Source organism: Bubalus kerabau, chromosome 5, assembly GCF_029407905.1.
Source record: "Bubalus kerabau isolate K-KA32 ecotype Philippines breed swamp buffalo chromosome 5, PCC_UOA_SB_1v2, whole genome shotgun sequence".
NCBI lineage: Eukaryota > Metazoa > Chordata > Mammalia > Artiodactyla > Bovidae > Bubalus > Bubalus kerabau.
Window position 1 is genome coordinate 119,258,945 of NC_073628.1, and position 24,306 is coordinate 119,283,250.

Here is a 24,306-nt window from a genome sequence, read left to right on the forward strand (position 1 = left end):
AGGAACTTATGAATTAGCTAGTTTAAGACCATCTCAGCCAGATTTGGTAACAACTTGTCCACTGAGCTTCTAAAGGGTATAAGTTTCAATTCCTGGTTCCCTAAATCCCAAGTCAATTGCCAGAAGGATCCTACTGACCTTTTATCATTAACTTCTCCCCTCTTGACCCTTTTTCTCTTGTTAAGGAAATTCTAGGGTGGTATTTACCACTTCTTCAAAAAGAATCAAAGGAAAACAAAGCACATAATAATTTCAAAAGGGCAAAGGCTTTTTCTTTTTTAAAAAGACCTCTCTCCCCCACCTCTCCCCACCAGCACATATACTCCAAGTGCTGTTTGGCGAAGGTATTCTATGACTCAGATTGCTTTTTTCCCAGGGGCTTTCCAGGAGCAAGCATGAGGGGGAGTGAGTGTAAAAATACAGGAGGAGATAAAGCTTGGGGGTAGTGAGAATTTTTTCCCATCATGATGTGAACGATTGCCCTCCTGGGAGCTCACGGGAGATAGGAGACTCAAGCTGGGGAGGGAGGCTAGATGGGGAGGGAAGACCAGGGGTCAGAGTTGAGTGCCCCTCCCCATCCTGCCCCACACCAGCTGTGCGCAGGCCATAACCCTGCTACTCACATCTGCCTCGTTCCACAGTCCTGGGATGCAGAAGGATTCCAGAAGGTCACTGCCACACAGCAGCAAGATCCGCAGCTCTGAGGAGGGGTGACAAAGTTAGCAAAGGGAGAGGGAAGCGTTCAAATATCAGCCTTCTTCCTCCGACCAGCACAGAAGCGTCCCATCCCTGGGACTCCAGAGCCCAGTTCCAGCAGGCAGCACGCTGTGTGCTGCCCTGAATCCTCTGCTCAGCCCTCCCCCAGCCTCATTTACAGACCACTCTCACTCCCTGCAGGAAGAAACTCTCTCCTGTGGAATGGAGCAGATAACTGTCCTGGTTTGCTGGGACTGAAGGATTTCCTCGGTGGGTTTCATGCTAAACCAGGATGTCTGGTCACCCACAGTCTAAGGCAGCTACACGCCTTGTGTGAGGTCTAAGAGGCTCTCTTTTTTGCTCTATGTCAAACCAAAGTGCCCGTGGAGTGTGGCTTTTCTGCTGCTGGGCATCCTCTGGGGTTTGTCTTCCATCACAAGCGTGACGTGATGGGGGCAGGGGACATGGAGTGCACCCTCAATTCACCAGCTGGCTCAGCTCATCAGACGTCTTCCCTGTACGTGGCCACTGTCCTCAGCAAACGGCTTGAGAAGCGAGGCTGCCCCCACCTTTCCAACTCCCAGGCACGTTTCCAGCTTATCACTAGTTTTTCTTCCCTTGTTAAGCCCAGTCTGAATTATCCCAGCGAGGCCACTGTCGCTTAAAACAGGCAGCAAACTGACTCAGGCATGAAAACTGAGCAACGGGGGTGAAAAAGAATCCTGGGATTCTCAGAACCACATGGGGAGAGACCTCCACCTGGGATGAGATTCAGGCCATGTGTTGGTTCCCGGGTACTTTCCCTAGGCTCTTTCATCAGGTGCTGTGCTTAATTGCTCAGCCGTGTCCGACTGTTTGCGACCCCATGGACTGTAGCCCACCAGGCTCCTCTGTCCATGGGATTCTCCAGGCAAGAATACTGGAGTGGGTGGCCATGCTCTCCTCCAGGGAATCTTTCCCAACCCAGGTATCAAACCCAGGTCTCCCTCACTGCAGGATTCTTTACGGTCGGAGCCACCAGGCTCTGTCACCAGGGGGCTGTGACTGTGGGCATCCTGTCGGAACCAGTGACACAGCCCTACTCTGAGCCTCCAGAGACCGCTGCCACCCTGGCCCCAGAGGCTGAGGGCCGGCAGCTCTGCCCTCTTCAGACCCCGTAGCTAGCTCAGGGACCTGCGGAGGACTTTCAGGTGGTGAGCTCGCCCCGGGTGCAGGCTCAGTGGGAGACTGCTGGGCAGACAGGGTCAGCATCTTACAGTCCCAGGTCGGCATAGCTCACCCTCAGGGAGTCCCCTGCAGCACCGGGGTCTTAACGCCTAAATATTCCTGCAGCCTCCCACCTCCCCCTCCCCGTCACACTGTCATCTAATGTTCTGTTTACATCCAGGGACCTAATAGAACGTTATATACCCAGGGCCTAGCAGAGTGACCTGCGCACAGTAGGTGCTCAGGATGTGTTGAATGAGTGAACGACAGAGAGGCTGGCCACAGAGGCCGTGTGGGCAGGCTGTCTCAGAGCCTTCTGGGTGCCCCGGGATGGCAGTGCCAGATGGTGACTGTGGCCTCGGCTCTTGCAGCATGGAAGCCCTGGTCATGGTCTGCCTCCAGCCTCGGGATGGCCGAGAGGAGCCAGAATGGGCTGACTCTGGGGTTCCTGATGTTCCCTGTTCCCTGCTCGGAGCCGCCCAGAGCTCCAGGTCAGCTCTGTTGAAAGGCTGCAGCTCTCTAACTGTGGGCCTAAAACTTCGGTTTGGAGGCCATGTCCAGGAGACATGCCAGCCCTCAGCTTTTTGTACATCAGTGGTCAACCGGGGGCGATTCTGCCTCCAGAGTTTGGCACGGTCAGGAGACGTTTTTTTGTCGTCAAGGCTGGAGAGAGAGGTGTGCTACCGGCACCTAGTGCTGGGAAGGCAGGAACGCGGCTCAAACGTCCACAGGGCACACAGCCAGCCCCCACACCTCAGGGTTACGCCTGTTTCCTATGACAACGGCGGTGTGGTTGCGAAGCCCTGCTCTGCGGCCACGGAAATGAAGCGCTTTTCAATTCCCTATCCAGAGACTCACTTTCTCACTCGAGTATAACGTGGGATTATTTTTAAAGCCAAAGCAGAGCAAGTTAAAGCGGGGGGTTTCCACCTTTGCTTGCAGCACCGGAACAGATGGATTTGTCACAGACCAGAGGCCCCAGCCGGAGAAGGCAATGGCACCCCACTCCAGTACTCTTGCCTGGAAAACCCATGGACGGAGGAGCCTGGTAGGCTGCAGTACATGGGGTTGCTAAGAGTCGGACACGACAGAGCGACTTCATTTTCACTTTTCATTTTCCTGCTTTGGAGAAGGAAATGGCAACCCACTCCAGTGTTCTTGCCTGGAGAATCCCAGGGACGGGGGAGCCTGGTGGGCTGCCGTCTATGGGGTCGCACGGAGTGGGACACGACTGAAGCGACTTAGCAGCAGCAGCAGAGCAGCAGCAGAGGCCCCAGCAGGGCTTGGGAATCCCATGTGTGGCCACTGGAGGGCAGCAATGGATTCTCCCGTTTACCCTAGGAGATGAAGGCTCACATTCTCAGCCTCCAAGTCTGGGGCAGGCCTGGTTAAAAAAGTGGAAATGGTGCCATAGATGCTAACTGAGCTAGGAGAAATGGCTTTTTCCTTCTCGTGAAGCGTGCAAGGGGATTTCAGAAAGAGGAGGTGTGAGCCAAATGGCCTCACAGGGCAGTGGTCTGGGGGCCAGGCTGTTCCTCTGGGCCCTACTTCCTTCCCCAGTTCAGGATCCAGGGAGCCAGAGTCAGCCCTCCTCGGTCACACTCTCCTCTCAGCAATTCTGCTTCTGTGAAGCCCCAGGCCCCGAGGCCCTTTCCAGCTCCCATCACACCCCGAGGCAGCAGCCACCTTTACCACGCCAGGCCACGAATCCATCCACACAACTGTGGCCACTCAGCTTTCCTTTCTCTGAGAGAGGGGGTCAGATGGGGCCAAGCTTCACAAGGAATGCTAGGAGCATGGCCATGCAAACACCCACTGCATTCCCTCTCTGTCCAAGGGGGGACTCCCCAGGCCGCAACCTGATACACGGACCCTGGGTGCTGGGGAGGTGAACGAGGTCCCAGGTGAAGCTGGCTCACAATACATTCTTCCCGGAACAAGGTATGGGAGGAAAATACACACTGGAATACAGTTGAAAGGTTGAAGACTGCTCTGAGCGCGGCTGGTCAAGAAGACTTTGTCCCCAAGAAGATAGTTACTGGCCAGGTATGGAACCACCAGGCAGGGGGAGTACAAGGCTTTTGGGTGTTTGTGGCTGTGGAACCTGGGGGTGAATGCTCCTGCTGGTTTTGGGGAGCATCCAGAAGTACTCTTTCCTGTGGCCTTCAGACAGCCATGTGCTGGTAAATAAAAACTATTAAAACTTAAAGAATCAAGGAGTTTAGAGTACTTATTACCTCTGTTTTTAATACAAGGTATTTAACTGCTGTGCTTAGCCACTCAGTCACGTCCGATTCTTTGGGACCCCATGGACTGCAGCCGGCCAGGTTCCTCTGTCTGTGGAGATTCTCCAGGTAAAAATACTGAAATGGGTTGCCATGCCCTCCTCCAGGGGATCTTCTCAACCCAGGGATAGAACCCAGGTCTCCTGCATCGCAGGTAGATTCTTTACTGTCTGAGCCATCAGGGAAGCCCAAGAAAACTGGAGTGGGTAGCCTATCTCTTCTCCAGGGGAACTACCTGACCCAGGAATTGAGGGGGTCTCCTGCATTGCAGGCGGTTTCTTTACCAGCTGAGCTACCCAGGAAGCCCATTTAACTGCTACTTAGTATAATTTAATTTTTTTGACTGAGTTTAACAACCAACTGGTAAAATTTCTGAAAATTTTCAAATGGTTCTAGCAGGTCAGTATGAGTCAACTCAAGTGCATCACTACTGGGGATCAGAGGACAAGACCCAGAGAAGTTCCTAGAAATGATGTCACATCTGCTGGGCCTCCTGGGAGAATCCAGTGCAGCCCTGCCCCTTCATCCCTAGGACGGGGCCTGGAGTATCTTTGCAGCTGGAAGTTGAAGATTGAGCATGCCCGCTGGACACCCAGCTGCCCCCCATCCTAGCACCATGGAGATGACACCCTGGCCCCCTGCCTCCCTTCCTCCTCAACCATCCCTATTGGTTCAAGGTTGGAAATTGGAAACCTGAGAAATGGCAGTGTGTATGTGTTAGTCGCTCAGTCGTGTCCGACTCTTTGCAAACCCATGGATTGTAGCCCACCAGGCTCCTCTGTCCATGGGATTCTCCAGGCAAGAGTACTGGAGTGGTTTGCCGTTTCCTTCTTCAAAATGGCATTAGTCGGCCCCAGAGTCAAAAGAACAAGGGCTGGACCTTCAGCTCTCCTGCAGAGTTGAATTTGGGTTTGTAAGAGAGAGAGACCCAAAGATGGATATTCTCATCCATGCTGAGTCCTTTGGGGACTTCCGGCTGTCACTGACCCTCCTTGTCACCTGGGACCTGCAGCAGCTCGAGCTCCATTCTCGTCCGTCTGTGCTTTTCCAGCTTCAGACACTTCTGTCTCTAAGCTACTCTGGAACCTTGGGAAAATGTGCTTCCCGGCTTGTTTCCTAGGGCTGCTCAGGACTCACCTCATTTCTAGGGGAGTCAGTGCCTTCCCATCCTGACAGCTCCGTGTAACCCCCCTCTACCCGCTCTGGCCTGGGGCCTTTACTGCCTTCACACAGTCAGGGCCTTAGTGTCCACCCAAGGCTGTGGGGGAGATCTGAGACATGGCTCCAAGCACTGGACCCCTCTGCTGAGGAAGGCAGGGGATCTTCTGTGGGCACGGTGTTTCGGGCAAGAGAAGAATCTCTGGCTGGCAATGAACTGAACTTCCGTATCTTTTGAATGAGATGAAGAAGCTCTGAAGGGGAAACTGCCCACGGACCCCATCCTACCTCCAGGGATCCTGCCAGAGTCCAGTTGGGAGATGGTACAGGTGAGATAACTAAGAACATGCTCTTAGCTTGAGAGCAATTAATTACCCTTCCAAGAGCAGACCCTGCTGCAAACACCCTCCAGGGGTTGCAAGCCTCCCCCCTCCCCCACTGTGCCCGTTTGGAGGCAGGAGACCCTGAACATTCCCGCTTCTTCAGCCCCACTCACCGATCTCCTCGTACCGCATCACTGTGCCCAGGTTGGCATTCTCATCTAGGGAGGCAAGAGGAAATGCAGAATCAGGGAACCAGCTTCCTGGTACCTGACTCTCAATCTGCCCGAGGGGCTTCTCAGAGGGAGAACACAGGCTGCGATGGGTGGGTGCGAGTAGGGACATCTGAGTATCATAAGTGGAGAGCACGGTCCAGCTTGTAATGGAGAGGGAACACTTCCTCAGGCTCCAGGGCAGGATCACTGTTCTGGGAATTCAGAACTAGACCGCCTGGCTGGGTAGCCAGTGATGGACACACACGCACTCACGCCGAGTGCCTTCTGTTTCCTTTTGTATTGGAGTGGGAGGAGGCTGGCCACAAGAGCAGCATCCTCAAACCTAGGGAGGCAGTTGGCACAGTAACAGGAGGTGGCCCTCTCTTGTTCAGGGTTACCTGGTTCAGAGAACAAGCAAAACTGAGCAGGCTGAGATTTTTCATATGGCAGAAGGCAAAGCCCCAGGAAGATGTGAAAGAGACAGAGGCTCTGCTGTGGGTGCTGAAGGGGCGCCCCGCATGGGGCCCACGGTATGCACAGCACCACAGAGATGACACCCTGGCCCCCTGCCTCCCTTCCTCCTCGACCATCTCTGTTGGTTCAAGGTTGGAAGTTGGAAACCTGAGAAATGGCAGTAGTCAGCCCCAGAGTCAAAAGAATGAGGGTTAGACCGCTCTCCTGCAGAGTCAAATTTGGGTTTGTAGGAGAAAGAGACCCAAAGGTGGGTATTCTCATCCATGCTGAGTGATCCATTTTTTTTCTCCAAAAAAATGGAAAAAATTAAGAGAAGGACGTGTATGTTCTTAGCCTCTCAGCAGAAGTACTGACACAGGCAGAGCCGGGAAGACCTGAGAGGGGCCGCTGGGCCCCTGAGAACTCTCAGGTGGGTGGACACATTCCATGGAGGGAGGGACCAGCACAGCCCAGAGAAGGACGATGAGTGCGGGAGATCTCCGGGAGCCTCAGGCCAGGATGGCCGCATTCCTGGGCTCCCATCACAGATGGGCTCTGCAGGTCAGGTGACATCTTCCATTCTCTCTCAATCATTGCACTATAAGTGCTTTAGGCCACAGCAGGTGCTAGGGGTGTCTGCTGCATGAAAGAGGGAGGAGGGATAGAAGAAGAGGGGGGCTGCTTCCTTACCCACAAAGGTGAAACGCTCCACTGGCGGGCGGACACAGCAGATCCGGCTCAGGCTTTCTCCCACCTTTCCCAGGATCTTGGCTACGGGAGAGAGCAAGACAGACAGGGACAGATAGGGAGGACCACTCATAACTCACACTCTCATCAGCCCCGCCTTGGGGCCCTGGAAACACAGGACTGCCTGGAGGTGTGGGGACTGGGTCATGGAGGCAGAAGGAGGCTGGAGAGAAAGAACAGAAAGGTGACGGCCCCATTCCTGCTTCTCATTTCCAGTCCAAGGAACAAGCATTCTGAGCCCTAGACCGGAATCTATTTTCTGGTGGTGTTTATGACAGTGTTGAAAAATTGGAAAATATAGAAGAAGAATACGTATTAAAAGGAAAAGAAATATCCATAATACTACCGCTAGAGGTTACTGCCACTAAAGTAGTCATATATTATTTATTTTCTTCCATTTTTATTATGCATCAGTTCATTTCAGTCACTCAGTCATGTCCGGCTCTTGCAACTCCATGGACTGTAGCCCACCAGGCTCCTCTGTCCATGGGATTCTCCAGGCAAGAATACTGGAGTGGGTGGCCATGCCCCACTCCATGGGATCTTCCTGACCCAGGGATCGAACCTGAATCTCCTGCAGCTCCAGCATTGCAGGCGGATTCTTTGCTGATGAACCACGGGGGAAAGACCTATGAGCTGTGTAACCTTTGGCAAATCACTTACCTTCTCTGGAGCTGTTTTCTTTTTGTAAGTGGGAATATAATATCTATGTCACAGAATTACTGCATTAAATAAGAATCTGTGTAATGCACGGAGCACTGTGCAAGCAGACACTACTAAGTGTTGGGTAAGTGCTGGGGGCCCTTGAAGGGATGACTGAAGCTGGCTGGGGGGCTGGCGTTAGGGGCTGGCAGCAGACTGCCCAGGTTTGACTTCTGTCCCTGCTACTTCCTACCGTGTGACCTTGGCAGAATGCGCAACCTCCTTAGAAAGGCAGAGAAAAACGTTCCCTTTGGTACCTTTAATTCCCAGTTAAGGCAGTCATATTTATGTTAAAACACATACCATCAACCCCTGTCTCTGTCCCTGAATCTGTCTCTATCACTGTGACTATTTCTTTGATGCTGTTTCTTACGGGTTCTCAAAGCATGGTCCCTGGACCATTGAGTTTTTAAAAATGCAAATTCTCTTCCTTTTCCCAGACCTACTGAATCAAGTTCTGGGACAGTGCTTAGTGATCTGGGTTTTAACAAGAACTCCAGGCGATTCTGAAGTTCGAGAGCCTCTGCTCTACACCAGCGTTTCCCTACCTGCGGTGGGCTTGCTGGGCGCATTGTTGTTCTGGTAGATGGGTTGGGAGGTCTCATTTCGGGGCTGTCCGATCACAGGTGTCATGGAGGGTGTGTTGACGTTGGAGAGGATGCAGCCAGTCACCCGCTGCGGGGAGAAAGAAGAGCACAGTCAGTGAAGTCTTTTCTAGTTATCCCCAAATGCTCATCTGCTTGGCCATCATGGTGAGGTGTCCCAGAGCTGAGAAAGAGGACTGGGGGAAGGTTCTAGACCCTAGGTGTGCGCTAGACTACACTACGCTGGTAGGAGGCGAGATGGCTCCCTGGGAAATGCATTGGATGTGTTGTTGAACAGACCTGGGTTCAAGTTTGAGTTCTGTCCCCTTCTGGCTGCGTGACCTTGGATAGTTAACTTACCTGGTCTTGAACCTCAGCTTGAATGCCTCACTGACAGCGGCAACAGGGCCATCTCTCTAGGTTGTGGCGGGCTTACACGAGCGACCATACATGGAGCGCCTTTAGAACATCTGGCACATGGCAGAAACTGTGCACATTTTGTGACTTTCCATAGAATGCGCATGCCTTTCCCGCCTGCTTCATGGGACTCAAAATGAGGTCATGTCTGCAGAAGGGCTGTGCGAGCTCGGGAAAGGTCACACAAACACCAGGCGCTATCACCACCTGCCGCCTCTCCAGGCCAGAGATGCCAGCGACAGGGCCAGGCCGGGGAGTGGTGCCAGGCCAGAGATGCCAGCGACAGGGCCAGGCTGGGGAGTGGTGCTGGGCGGAGCAGGATGTCTGCGCTGCAGGAAGGGGGAGGCAGGGCTCTGGGAACTCTGCGCCTGCTCAGAGTGTAAATACACATTCCAGAGCTAAACGGAAATGCTCTGTGTATTATCCATTGTGCTGTGTTATCTGGCCTGCTGCTTCTCTTGGTGCCACAGCAAACACAGAGCTGATAACGCAGCATTCTTCACAGCTGACCCAGAAACAACCCCCCACCCACCCCCAGCCTTGGCCCGTGGAGGGTGGAAGAGCAGCTTCTGGGCCACAGAAAAACAAAGGATGAATTTTCAATCTGCTGAGCTTCACAGGGCTGTTGCTTATTCGAAGTCCCTTCCCTGAAAGCCAGCTTCCCCTCATCCCTGGCCCACCATCCTTTCTGGATTCCCGAGTCCCTCTGCTGGAGGGCTTCCCGGGTGGCTCAAGGGTAAAGAATCTGCCTGCCAAGAAGGAGATGCAGGTTTGACCCCTGGGTTGGGAAGATCCTCTGGAGGAGGAAATGGCAACCCACTCCCGCATTCTTGCCTGGGAAATCCCATGGACAGAGGAGCCTGGTGGGCTGTTACAGTCCATGGGGTCATAAAGAGTCAGACACGACTGAGCACACAGGCTGCCAGGGGATCCCCAGGTCCCAGGGCTGGGGTGACCCTCCAAAGGCATCCTCCACACGCCACCCTGGAGGCAGAGCGGCACATGAGTTTTTCTGAGCCCTGGAAGGGCAGGTGTTGATCTTGTGGGCTGACTTGTCACTTCTGTGATGGGAAACAGGCACGACAGTATCCTGCTGCATCTGGGAGCCAGCCGAGGTTGGGGACCACGGGATCATCTCAACCTGCTTTGTGGGATTCTCTGGCCGGCTACGGCTGGTCGAGTGGAAGGGACAGCCTGCCTCCCTTTTATTATGATTTCACCTCCAGAAAAGAAAAACACCACGTTCTCAGTCTGGGAGCCGAGGAATGTCTTCCTCTCGCTGCACGCATCATTAGTCCCATTGGACTTGTTCTGTGCTGGAGAAGAAACGTGCTGGCCACCTGCCCCACTCTGCCCTCCAGAGGCTCCCTCGCTCTCACAGCCTTGCCTCGCCTATTAAGCCCCGTGTCTATCTCTCTGACAGGTCCACTTTCCATGCCAGGAACACAGGCCTGATGCCGGGACCGGGGAGACCGGGAGTTACCAGCAGCTCCAAGCTCCCGCTCCTGATCCAAGGCGGGGGGCCATCAGGACTGACATTCTCTGCCAGCTTGTGACCATCACTCAACAGCTGTGGCTCCTGGCCAAGCATCTCAGGCCCAGACAGATGCCTCTGGGCATGAGTAACAGAGGGAGGGTTCAGGAAGCCCAGACGTTTAGACAGCAGAACAGCAGCCAGGCTTTCTGGCTGGGCAGAGCCAGGGCTCAGGAATGCCTGCAGGGTCCCTGAGTCCTCATTCCATCATGCAGCCTGAGGCTCCTGGTGACTGAAAGGAGCTCAGCCCCCCAGCAGTGCCCCTAGCTGAACTGTAGTGTGAGAAATAAGCTTCTGTGAAGCCATTGAGATCTGAAGGATATTTGTGTATCTTAGCCTGCCCTGACGGATACATCCTTATACAGTAAGACAGGACGTCTTTTATTACTGCTGTTGTTGAGACCAGCTTGGAGGAGCAGGTCAGGGCCACCTTGTCCTGTCGAGGGGACCAGGAAAGACTCAGGATGTCTTAGAAGGGTTCTCAAAGCAGAAAGAAGGGGGTTGGGTTTTCTTCAGCTTAATAGATGAAGCACCAGCCAACTTGTCCTTTCTGCTCCTCTCGCTCTTAACTCCCTGGATAGTCTGGAGTCCCAGGTCCACATCTGTTCAAATAAAGCGGGTAGAGTGGGGATGGGGGGATGGTTGAGGCCGCTGAGAGCTCCCCAAGGAGAAGATTCTGACAGGCCCTCTGACCGTGAACACAGATGGAACGGGGGCGCTCCCTGTGTCAGGATGATGCCACTCTGATCACTGTTTGGGGCGGGGGGAGGGCTCTGCATCAGGACCAGTGGAGGCAAGCAGGAAGCCCTGCTTCTCGTCTTGGTGGGCCGAGCTTCTTGCCGTCAATGGCACGGCTTTTCACCCTGTCAAGGTGGAGTTGATGGGCTGGCATCCATGTGTGAAGGGTACTTTCTGCACATGCCGACTGGTGCTGCTGGCTGGCGTGGACCCTGTGCTTACCTAGCAACCAGCTCTCTGGTCGCTGCACCCGGCCACAAGCCCCGGGCAGCTGTCAGGGTGGGCGAGGCAGTCACTGTGGGTCCTAAGATACCCTGGTTCACCTCTCTGCGCTTCCTGGTTGTTGTTGTTTGGGCACTAAGCCGTGTCTGACTCTTTGTGGCCCTACAGACTGTCATCCCCCAGGATCCTCTGGTGGGTTCATGGGATTCCCCAGGCAAGATTATTGGAGTGGTTTGCCATTTCCTCCTCCAGGGGATCTTCCCCACCCAGGGATCGAACCCCCGTCTCTTGCATTGGCAGGTGGATTCTTTAGCACTGAGCCAAGACGGAAGCCCAGGCTTCCTTTTACCCACAAATAAACCAGAGGTGAGAAGACACTGTCTGTGTGTGGACTCCTGTGAGGAGGAAAGAGTGTGCCTGATGTACAGTGCCTGCAGGAGAGCAGTGCTGCAGCCCTGGCATAGCAGGGGCAAGGGGACCGCTGGGTCCTCCGGAGGTGCAGTGGGAGGACCGCACAATCTGGCCGCTTGTGCCTCCACCCAGCGCTGCTCTCTCCTTCTCTCATCACTTTGTGAAGTTTCCCAGCTGCGGGGTTTCTGAATCCTGCCTTGAACTTGCTGCCGGGAGATGAAAGCTGCCCCCAGTCACATTCAGGAGGAATTCAAGGCAGGGAGCAGGCTCTGGGGCTGCTCTGGGTTCCCAGTTTCACTGCCCTCCTGGATGCTGCTCAGAGCTGGTCTCCCCATGGCTGGCGGATAAGCCGGGAACAACTGGGGCAGTCCACCTTTCCCGGGCCACCTGGCTGCTGTGGGCCCCCGGCCCAGAGCCCGGCCCAGCTCACCTTCATGAGGTCCCGATGGTGTTCGAGGACGCTGCAGGTCGTCTGCCAGGTGTCCTGGTAGCACTCCCACGGGTCCACCCTGACGATCAGAAAGACAAATTTCCCTTGGTTTCCATTCTCACACTCTTCGCTTACAGGTTCCTTCCAAAGGCATAGCTCAAAAAGCTTACACAGACTTGGTCATATCGTGTCCTTAGATCTCAAATCAAATAAAACATGAGCTTGAAATATCTTCCTGAGCCTCAGTTTCCCCTCTGTAAAATGAGAGGAAAATGCTACAGGCTTACATGAACCGATGCTGGCACTGGTCTGGCCGAGTTTAATACCAGCACCAGACCCTCCCAACTGTGGGGCTTTGCGTAAGTTATGTGATTTTTGGTGCTCACTTTCCCTATTTGTAAAACGAGAATAACAATAATAACTCTCCTGTGGAGTTATTAAAAGGGGTCAGTGAGTTGTACATGCAGAGTGCTTAGAATCGCATCTTGCTCCCATTCTGGGGAATTCTCTTCTGGACCTTATAGGATTCTGATAAGAATGAAACTAGCCACGCCCTCATCAAGTGGTGACTGCAGGTACCTGAACTGGGGAAACTGCCCGTGTCGGCCTCTGCGTGTGGGTGCCCAGTGGGCATGGAGGTGGGTGCGGTAGCCATACCAGAAGGCACAGTCCCCGGACCAGCCACTCCTGCTTCACGTAGGACGGGAAGTGAGGATAGGACCCAGGCCCAGAGGGAGGCAGTGCTCGGGCTTCATTACCAACTTAATAAGCTGCTAAACTGGGACGTTTCTCAAACATGTTCTTAGCAGTTGAGCATTCTGTCACCTCCCACCAGGCAGCGCAAGTAGGGTTCCCAGAGACGAGACCTCACGAACTGAAAACCCTCAGAGGCCCGGCTTGCCCTGAGCCTGACCCTCTCAGATCCCTGACCTGAGACAGGAATCCTCTCTGAGATGGGCAGACCCTGAACCTGGCTGAACAGGTTCCCCGGTGCCCAGGGGCTTTGTGGGCCCAGCCCCCATCTTCAGAGCTAGCTCTGACCTCTCTGGTGACCTCAGTTCTCAAAATTCTGATGTTCCCAGCCCCTGGAGCCGTGCACTATGTGCTCAGTAAATATGTGTTGAAGGAAAGAGGGAATTATTTCCGAGTCTTCTAATCACAGACAAGCAGGAACTGTGTCCTGTCCCACACTTCCCCCATTGGACCCTTCTTTCCCCCGAGATCATGACGGGCAGAGCTAAGAGGCTTCGCTTCTACCCAGACTTGACCACAGATGTGCTTTCCTCGCAAGCTCCTTGACTTCTCCTGAGCCGTCTCCCAACCTCACCTCTATCTCGGGGCGGCGGTGGGTGGGGGGATGAGAAAGTCTATAAAGGGCATGCGCTGCTCCCACAAATCCCTGCACACAAATGGCATGGATCACCATTTAATTATTATCTTTGCTTCCCTTCACCGCTCTTGTTTCCGCCCACCCCATCTCTCCCCTGCTAACTCTCTGCAGCCCTCATTCTGAGGTCAGCGGCCCTTCATTTCCTTCCTTTCATGGAAACCTCTAGGTGCTGCTTATTCTTTCATGAGGGGGAATTACGGGACACATGGTGTGTCGTTATTTTTTTTAAATTATCATCTTCTCATGCAAATTATAACTGTAGGCGCTTTGGGGAGCATAATTAGCATAATTAGTGGAAGCCTGCGTTAATTACACCGCCAGCTCAGCGGATAATGGTGTCTGCCATCTTAGCAAGGGGACCGTCCAGGGACCCTTAGCAAGGGGACCCTCTGAGGGAAAGGCTGTGTGCACTCATACCCACCTCCCCACTAGCCCCCGACACACACCTCTGTCCCACCCTCGGCACGGGGCCCTAGGGAGCCTGAACAGGAGTGGAAAATAGTCAAGGCCGGGAACCTTCCCTGAAAGGTAGTGAAGAGCTCATGGAAGTGAGTGGGGATGGAAGCGGAGAGGCATTTTGAGTTTTCTGGCCCTGCTCCACTCCAATCCCCATGATATTTTTGGAAACTCTGAACAGACTCTTGAGTCCACAGGTGCCAGAGCAGATGAAACACTGAAAGCTCCCTCTTTAGTTTCAAGGGCTCCATGGCTTGGTTAAAAAATAAGTCACCAGTTAGGCCACCCCAAAATGTTTACATGATTATCACCTGCAAGGGGCTAATATCTCCCCCATGCTCCCCACTCCTGTGGGTTCCAAACTGCTGTGGGGACCCTTCCTCTTTCCCACTCAGCCCCAGGGAGTCCCAGGGCCGCCCACTTTGGCATCCTCAGGCCCACCCTACCTGATCCAGTCGGAATTCTGGACAGCCAGCTGACACATGATGAGACGGTGCCGGCTTGACACAAGACCCTGGGAAGCAACAGAGCGATTGCTGAGAGGCCGGCCCTGCTCCCTACAACCTCCCCAAGACACCATCCCAAGCCAGCCTGTTATAAAAGTGCAGCATTTTTCAGGGCTGACAGAGAATGAGAGTGGGATCCCTCCACGTGGCCATCTGCCACACACAGCCATGGAGTGGATGTGCCAGAGGCGGGAGAAGAGAAAGAAGGGTGTGAGTGGTACGCTCCCCTCCCCATCAGAGTCAGAGCCTCCACCGACGGATGAAGCAGCCAGGGTGCGCCCAGCACAGAGATGAGACAACATGCCAAGTGCTGCCTGGTCTCCCGGCTCCACTGGGCTGGGTGACTTCCCTGGAGCCCACCAGGTTGTATTTGGGGGAGGAGGTGAAGGACTTTGACAGCATCCAGATTTTGACATCCAGATCCTGAGATGTGTGGCAGGGAGGGAAGGAAAGGGAACATGAATTGTAAATCAGATTATAAGAGGCAGAGGGCTTTTCTGCTAAAATCCCAGGAAAGATTGCCCAGCCCATAACTAGCCACCAGTCTGGCATCCTTGGCCCTCAGCAGGGGGGCCAGCTCCTCTTGTAGCACGTTCTGACTGGGCCTGGGCATGGGCAGCTGTTTCTCCCAGCTGCTGCCCAACTCCCACTGGCTCAGGTCTGACTGTGGTCCAGAGACAGGAAGCAGGACACCTGCTACTGGGGGTTTTGCATTTCTAAGAATTGCAGCAGAGATGGCAGCGGGGCCAGTGGCATCATCAGGTCAGGAAAGGGGGTTAGGGAGGATGGAAACAAAGGAGAAACCCACCTGTTTTCCATAGGAGTCGTGGACAGGAGAGACGATCCCGCCAATGACAATAAACCTTCCAGTTTTGTGCAGATAATCCCTGGCTCTTTCTAAGTAAGAGAAGAAAACCTCACATTATAAAGAGGAAAGGTGTGGGTTAAAGGTGATCGTTGAAATCAATACCTTCAGCTCTGTAAGGCTTATTCCTCATCTTTCTTGCCATTTAAATGGAAAGTGCCAACTTTCAAAGCAAACGTGGGTGATTCAAAAGGTGCTGGAACCAGATTTCAGCTCCCAAAGCAAAATGATTTAGAACTCAAGGGGATTAATCCAGGTTTAAAGGTCCAGTGCTGGATGAGTTTAGAGAGATTTAAAACAAGCACCTGCCTCAAAGCGACTGATTAGAATTTACCACTACGATCACTAGCAGAAATTATTCCAAAGTGGAGGAGTCATTTTTAAAAAAGAAAAAAGAAGAACCTTCTTATAATATGAAAGGTGGGCTGATTGCTTCATCTAGTTATTCAGAAGAGGAAATCCATCAAAACAAATTTCAAGGGCCTTCTACGTAATTAGGGAGAATTAACAATCAGACCAGAAAACTGTCATTACAGTTGGTTGAGAAAAGTTCAACCAAAGAAAAGCTCCCCCCCTTTTTTTTTCGGCTGAAAACAATCTGTGATGTTGCTTTTTCAATTTACCAGACAAGCCCAATTTCATTTTCATGAGCCAATACAGCTAATTAAGAAGGGATGAAGGTTTTTGGGTCTATCTTTCTTCTAGGGCAGCTCATTGTGCAAATCCAATAGCAGGGAACATCTAGAGCTGAGGGAAGGTGGCATGGATTTACTGCATAGGTGAGGCAGTCTGTAAGGGACCAGGGGCTTGGGTAGCAGAGTTGTCTGTGTAGTTTACAAGCAAGGTTTTGGGATTACCTTGCTGGCTCTCTTACAACTTAAAAATAAGTCGTCTCATCAGCCTGCGTCCTTAACTACTGAGGTGTGCACTCTACAGACTGCACTCTGCAACTAGAGAAGTCTACACACAGCAATGAAGACCCGGCACAGCCCACCCCCACCCCTCCTGCCCCCAATTGTATCTTCTCTATGGTCTCTTTAAAAAATAATAATAATTAAAAAAAATAAGTCTCATCACATTTGCCTTTTCCTTCGTTCAGTGTGAAATCCTGGAGTTTGTTTTGTTTTTTTTTAAGAGATCTTTTAAAAAATAATAGTAAACTTTATTTTTTGGCATCGTTTTAGATGTACAGAATAATTGGGCAGATAGTATGCAGAGTTCTATGTATTCAGCCCCCCATCTTTTGACCTCCCCCACACCCCATTTCCCCTATTATACCCCTATACAACCTTGCACTTGTGTGGTATAAATGTTACATTTGATGAGCCTGTGTTGACCCATTATTATTAACTACAGGCCATAGTTTACACTGAGATTCACTCTTTGTGTTCTAAGGTTCTATGGCTTTTGACAAATGCATAATGACACGTGTCCATATTACAGTTTTGTAGAGAATAGTTTCTCCCCCTGAAAATCCACTGTGCTGTGGATTTTCATCTCTGCCTATTCATTTGTGCCTATTCATCTCTCTCCCTCCCCACCACCTCTGGTAACCACCAATCTTTTTACTCTCTCTGTAGTTTTTCCTTTTCCAAAATGCCAAATAGTTGGAACCATACAGCATGTAGCCTCTTTAGACAGACTTCTTTCACTTAGCGGTTTGTATTTAAGGTTCCTCCAGGTCTTTCCCTGGTCTGAGAACTCATTTCTTTTTATTGCTGAATAATAATCCATTGTCTGGGCAGACCACAGTTTGTTTATTCATTCACTAACTGAAGATCATCTTGGCTGCTTTCAGTTTTCATGGATTATGAGTAAAGCTGATGTTACAATCACGTGTAGATTTTTGAGTGAACATACATTTCAACTCAGGTAAATATTTAGAAGCATGATTGTGGGAACATATGGTAAAAGTATGTCTAATTTTGTAAGACGCTGCCAAATTGTCTTCCAAAGCGGGTGTGCAATTTAGCATTCCCGCCAGCAATGAATGAGCGTTCCTGTTGCTCCACCAGCATTCAATATTACCTGTTTTGTTTTCCTGTTTGAACCATTCTAACAAGTGTGCCACTTTTGCCTTTTAAAAGATAACTGATATTATTTCACTAATTTCCAAATTTTACTTTGAGGTCAAGGATAAACTGAAGACCCTTGTAACAAAACCTTTTTGAAATCTGAATAAATTCTTTCGCCTCCCCTCTTCCCTTTGCCCTTTATACCCCAGTCTTCTTTAGGATCATTTTCGTTTGGCCTTTGGCTATCACAGATCCTGTGCTGCAATAAGCCAGACCTTCCTTCCTCTCCCTGTCTTACAGAAAGTGTCCTCTTTTTACTCTCCACTTTCCCAAGTTTTATGTTTGAAGCTCAGCTCTACCCCATGTCCAGCATGCCTGCCCTGGCAACATCTCCCTTTGCTAGACTTACTGACGTACTTGCTCCCTGATCACCCTGTTCAAGGGATCTGGTCCAGAAATTGTTTCTGAAAGTGTATGTCTTTGCTCCTCTTCTGTACAGAATTCTTCAAAGCCAGGGGACTTTGCTGTAGAGAAGAGGTCCCAAACTCATAAGATGTGCAATTAACATGCATGTGAGAACAAGCTGAGAATAAGATGATTTACATTCAAACAACCTTGGCTTGTTCAATTGCCACTGTGCAGGCTTACGAAAACATATCCACGGTCTGAAAGTTGCTCAGTCTGTCTCCCATGCCAAAGACTTCTTAGGCTCTTAAGCACTTGGTACAGTGGCTTGTTCATTGAGCAATACATGTTCAACGAGTCCTCAAACCTAGAAGGCTCATGTAGCCACCTTCCCTTAGGTGTTCTTTCTACTGGGCCACGTTGATCCAGAGAGCCAAGCTCTGTTCCTCAGACTACACACAGGAGTTTCCAAAAGAAATAGGTTGCATCAAGCAACCTCACTGCCTTAGAAAACACTACCCTTTTCCTCTGGCCAATATGAGCGGTCACTTCCCCTGGCAATGCTCCACTGCTCACTGCCTCACAAAGAAGCAATTTCTGAAAGGAACAGCCCCAACCCTGAAAAAAGGATTCTTGATCTGAAGTAGTTAAACCCAGAAAAGTCATGATGGTGACCATGCAGGCAGTTCAATTCATTTAACATTTATTGAGCACAAAATACCATGATGGATGCCAAAGGGATAAGAGTGGCTTTATTTATTATTCTCCACGGGTTCACAATAATGGAGAAACAGAATGCTGTACTGATGGCCCTAATGAGAGACAAACTGGGGGAGCGCTGTAGCCATGGCTCTCATGTTGTTGTCGGTGGTAGCGTTTTACTATAAGCCACAGTAAGGAACACATTTTATATCCTGACGCAATGCATACATATGTATGTTTATGCATAATTAACGGAAACAACTGTTACAATATTGTCTGGTGTATTTTATTCTGGTAGTCATAAATTTAAGTACAAAGCTGCTCACAACCTAGGCATGTGTGGCAACCTACTGCTTGAACAACTCTATGATTCACTAGGGCAAGGGGGGAGAAGGGACAGGAGAGATAATTTTGTCTTTCCAAGGAGAGTGAGAAGTCCAGCAAATACCCAGAAATTCCACAATGTAAAGAAAGCTCATCCACTAGTTTAATCTTAGTCACTAGGGTTAGGCTGTGGGGGGCTGGTAGGGGTGGGGTGAGGGTGAGGGAGGGATACTGTTGGCTAAGCAAGTGGGCATCAAACTTGAGAGGGCCCTGAAAGCCAGACCAAGGAGTGTGGTCAACACGTATTCTGGTGTTGGTCAGCATGTATTCTGTGGACCACTTGTGTCGGAATCAGGGAGAGGCTATTAAAATGCAGGTTTTTAGGTCCTGCTCAAGTTCTGAGTTAAAATCTCTGGGAATGAGACTTATCTAGGGTTTCCCTGATAGCTTAGTTGGTAAAGAATCCACCTGCAATGCACGAGACCCCAGTTCGATTCCTGGGTCGGGAAGATCTGCTGGGGAAGGGATGGCCTAACCACTCCAGTATTCTTGGGCTTCCCTTGTGACTCAGCTGGTAAATAATCCACCTGCAATGAAGGAGGCCTGGGTTCGATCCCTGGGTTGGGAAGACAACTTGGAGGAGGGAAAGGCTACCTACACCAGTATTCTGACCAGGAAAATTCCATGGACTGTATAGTCCTTGGGGTTGCAAAGAGTCAGACATGACTGAGTGACTTTCACTTTCACTTTTAAAATTAGTATCCCTATGTGAGTCTGGGTAAACTCCAGGAGTTGGTGATGGACAGGGAGGCCTGGCATGCTGCAATTCATGGGGTCTCAAAGAGTCGGACACAACTGAGTGACTGAACTGAACTGAATTGAGGTGAAGTTTCTGATAGCTAAAGTTTGAGAACAACAGACATACATTGACAATAACCATAAGGTTGAGAAGTATAGATAGTAAGGAATCACTGAAGGCTATTTAACATGGGGAATGATCTGCTCTGAACTAGAAGAGAAACCTCACAGAACAAATAGTGAAGTGGTGAAAAATCCTACCTTAAAGGAGAGAGTCATTCCTGGCAGGAATTTTTGGGCCAGGTGGTGAGGAATAAAGGCAGAAATGCGTGTGTGCCTGCTTAGTCGCTCAGTCCTGTCCGACTCTTTGTGACCCCATGGACCGTAGCCCACCAGGCTCTTCTGTCCATGCAATTCTCCAGGCAAGAATACTGGAGTGAGTTGCCATTTTCTTCTCCAGGGGATCTTCCTGACCCTGGGATCAAACCCGGGTTTCCTGCATTGCAAGTGGATTCTTTATTGTCTGAACCACCAGGGAAATCCAAAGAAAGAAGACCCATCAAAAACTTCCCAGGGAATGTTTAGGGACCATGGATTTCCTCCTCTCTCTAGACATTTTGTTTGCTTTGCATCTGGGTCTCCTCAGTTGGACGTGTCAATGCCATGTCATCAATCTTTCAGACCAGACATTTATGGCTGTACTAACAGCACTAGGTTTTATACTCTGCAATTCACTTCTGCCTTATTATCCTTTAATTTGAATGTAATGTCAGGCAAGAAAAAAACTGGAACCCAGCTAAACAAAAATGGCCAGGAGCAGATACAATTACGTTTTCTCCCCCACCCTTCACTTTCACTTTTCACTTTCATGCATTGGAGAAGAAAATGGCAACCCACTCCAGTGTTCTTGCCTGGAGAATCCCAGGGACGGGGGAGCCTGGTGGGCTGCCGTCTCTGGGGTCGCACAGAGTTGGACACGACTGAAGCGACTTAGCAGCAGTAGCAGCAGAGATTTTATACAGTGGAAAAGTCTATCTAGTAGTATCTATTAGTAACTCAGGAACTATAATACTGTAGAAACAACACTGAACTTGGGTTCATAAGACTTCTGGATCTTGGGTAAGTCACTGAATTTCTCTGAGCCTTAAGTTTCCATATCTGCAAAATGCCTTCTTTGCAAGGTTGTTATGAAGATCAAATCAAATTCTAAATATAAAAAATGCATAATGCCCATGTGGTTTCATTGGAGAAGTCCAGCAAACATTTAAAGAATTAAAACCAATGCTACTGGGATTTGCCTAGTGGCCCAGCGGTTAAGAATCTGCCTGCTAATGAAGGGGACACTGGTTCAATCCCTGGCCTAGGGTTACAATTAGTTGTAACCACCTTAGTTGTAATCCACCTTACAATTAGAGTAAGCCTGTGCACAGCAGCGAAGTCCGAGGGCAGCCAGAAAAACAAATGAACAAACCAAAAACCCTAATGCTACAGAAAGATCTAATGTAAAACATGGCGACTGTAATTGATTGATAAATAAAATGATTCTAGGGCTTCCCTGGTAGCTCAGCTGGTAAAGAATCCACCTGCAATGAGGGAGACCTGGCTTTGATCCCTGAGTTGCAAAGATTCCCTGGAGAAGGGAAAGGCTACCCACATCAGTATTCAACTCAATTCTGACACCATCAACCTGGAGATAGCATCAGATCCCACAGGTTAAGGCTTCAGTCTTACAAGACTGCCTCCTCCCTTTCAGATGTCAAATTCCAAGCTCACATGTTACTATGCTTCTGACCGACCAAAGGGCTACAAACTGGAGTTACCCATGACATAGTCTTTGGAATTCACATGCCAGTCACAAGTCAAGGTTGTTAACTTGTATTTCTGACCAACTGGCTATAAATTAGAGGCTCCCATGATGGCCTCCTTTATTTGATTAACTTACTAGAGCAACGGACAGAACTCAGGAAATCTGTTTACCCACTAGATTACCAATTTATTACAAAGGATATTAAAGGATACCAGTCAACAGCCATGTGAAGAGATACATGAGGTGAGGTCCAGAACAAAGGAGCCTCTGTCCTCATGGAGTTTAGGGTCTCATGGAATTTGGGACATGGCACAGTGGTATGTGGAAGCATTGTTTCCCCAACCTAGAAGATCTTTGAACCCTTGGCTTTTTGGGTTTTTAATGGAGACTTCATTATTTAGGCATGATTGGTTAAATCATTGGCTATTGATGACTGATTCAGCCTCCAACCCCTATCTCTTCCCCAGAAATCAGAGGGTGGAACTGAAAGTCCCTGCCTTCTATTCTCAGTTGCTTTACAAAAGTCACCTCATCAATAGCAGCCTAGTCATGGTGTAAAGGAACTGAGGCAAGAGAGTAAGCATTAAAATAAATGATGCTCCCATTGCTTTTATCACTCAGGAAAGTCCAAGAGTTTTGGGAGCTGTAAGAAAGAGGCTGTGCACAAAGAGCAAATATATATGAAAAATGTATATGTGGACATCTGAATGACCACATATATATTTCTTATAAATCACTGCACATTGCAATCCCTGCATGGCAATAACACTGTATTACATAATTTAAATTTGCTAAGAGTGTAGAACTTAAATGTTCTCACCAAAAAATAAATATGTGAGGTGACTGACAGATATGTTAATTAACTAGATGAGAGGAATCTTCAGACAATGTGTACTTAAATCACCACAATGCACACTATATCTAAAAATTATATATGTCAATTATACCTTAATACAGCTGAAATTTAAAAAAAATCCTAGTATTTTTCTAGAAAATAGAAAAAAGAACTCTTTCTAACATTCTATAAAGCCAGTATTGCTCTGATATAAAAATCAGGCAAAGAGAGTACAAAATATGCAAAAATCACTAGCAAAGTATTAGCAAATAGAATCCAGTTGTATATAGAAAGAATTATATACCATGACTAAGTGTCATGTAATCCAGAGATAGAAAACTGTTTCAATATTTGAAAAACCATTCAGTGTAATTCATCACATTAACAGGCTAAAGAAGAAAAACCACATGATTATATCAATTGATGCAGAAAAAGCAGCTGACAAAATTCAATATTCGTTCTTGATAAAAACTCAGAGAAATAGGAATAGAAGGAACTTCTTCGTCATGATAAAGAACATCATCATACTTAGAGCAAACATCATACTTAAAGATGAAAGACTGAATGCTATCTTCCTAAGATCAAGAACAAGGAAAGGATGGTTACTCTTACCACTGCTATTCAACATGGTGCTGGAAGTTCTAGCTGGCTCAGTAAAGAAAGAAAAAGAAATTAAAGACTAAGAGATCAAAAAGAAAAATATCTACCTCTGTTGCATATGGCATGAAAGTCTTTCTTAGAAATCCTGAGAGATCTATAAGAAAATTCTAAGAAGTAATTAGTGAGTTCTGTAAGATCATAAGGTAAAAGATCAACATAAGAAGGCTTGGGAAAGAACATCAAGAAAAAAAAGAAGAGATGGAGAAAAGCTTTTGTATACATACATATAAATAATATGTATAATATATACATTTTAGAAAACTTATGAACTTTTGCCTAGCTTAAAAATTTATGACATTTTGACTCTACTGTTTGACTTAGTATGAATAGAATTTGAGGCATTTCTAATTAAAAAAAAAATATATATATATATATACAACAAGCAACAAAGGTTTACTGTATAGCAAGGGAACTACAGACAATATCTTGTAATAACTTACAATGGAAAATAATCTCAAAAATAATATGTGTATATGTAAAACTGAGTCACCTTGCTGAACACCTGAAACACTGTAAGTCAACTATGCTTCAATAAAATACACATATCAAGAAAAAATCAACATAAGAAAATCAATTGCATTTCTATATGCTAGCAAAAAGTACATGGAAATTGAAATTTAAAATACAAGATGACTGGGACTTCCCTGGTGGTCCAGTGGTTAAGAATTCACCTTCCAATGCAGGGCACACAGGTTCAATCCCCAGTTGGGAAACTGAGATCCCACAAGCCTTGGGGCAACCAAGTCTGCGGGATACAACTGCTGAGCCCGGGCACTCTGGAACCCATGTGCCACAACTAGAGAGAAGCCTACTTGCTGCAACAAAGATCCTGTGGGCCACAACTGAGACCCAACGCAGCCAAATAAATAAATGAAAAAAAAAAATACAAGATGACATAACCATTCAAAAATAAAATACTTAGGAATAATATAATAAAACATACATACAATTTTAAAAGACACATGTACCCCAGTGTTAACTGCAGCAATATTTACAGTAGACAGGACATGGAGGCAACCTAGATGTCCATTGAGAGATGAATGGATAAAAAAGTTGTGGTACATTTATACAATGGAAAATTAATTCAGCCATAAAAAGAATGAATTTGAGTCCATTGTAGTGAGGTGGATGAACCTAGAGCCTCTTATACAGAGTGAAGTAAGTCAGAAAGAGAAAAACAAGTATCATGTATTAACAAATATATATGGAATCTAGAAAAATGGTACTGATGAACTGAGTAGAGAGCAGACCTGTGGACACAGTGGGAGAAGGTGAGGATGGGATGAACTGAGAAAGCAGCATTGACACATATACATACCATGAGTAAAACAGACAGATAGTGGGAAGTTACTGAATAACACAGGGAGCCCAGCCTGCTGCTCTGTGATGACCTAGAGGGGTCTTACATATATAATTATGACTGAT

The 24,306-nt window shown here is 48.9% G+C and overlaps 1 protein-coding gene across 3 annotated transcripts in view; it reads right to left on the reverse strand.

The window, feature by feature from the left end:
• The window catches only part of NMNAT2 (nicotinamide nucleotide adenylyltransferase 2), a 220,421-nt gene that overhangs the window by 22,037 nt on the left and 174,078 nt on the right, over positions 1–24,306 (reverse strand). For all 3 annotated transcript variants that reach the window (XM_055582904.1, XM_055582905.1, XM_055582906.1), the window contains 7 exons: positions 15,279–15,367; positions 14,411–14,478; positions 12,119–12,197; positions 8,331–8,457; positions 7,024–7,104; positions 5,842–5,886; positions 624–700 (listed from right to left, as the gene is read on the reverse strand). In XM_055582904.1, the coding sequence (XP_055438879.1) occupies positions 624–700; positions 5,842–5,886; positions 7,024–7,104; positions 8,331–8,457; positions 12,119–12,197; positions 14,411–14,478; positions 15,279–15,367 (566 nt within the window). The remainder of the gene's footprint in view (positions 1–623; positions 701–5,841; positions 5,887–7,023; positions 7,105–8,330; positions 8,458–12,118; positions 12,198–14,410; positions 14,479–15,278; positions 15,368–24,306) is intronic.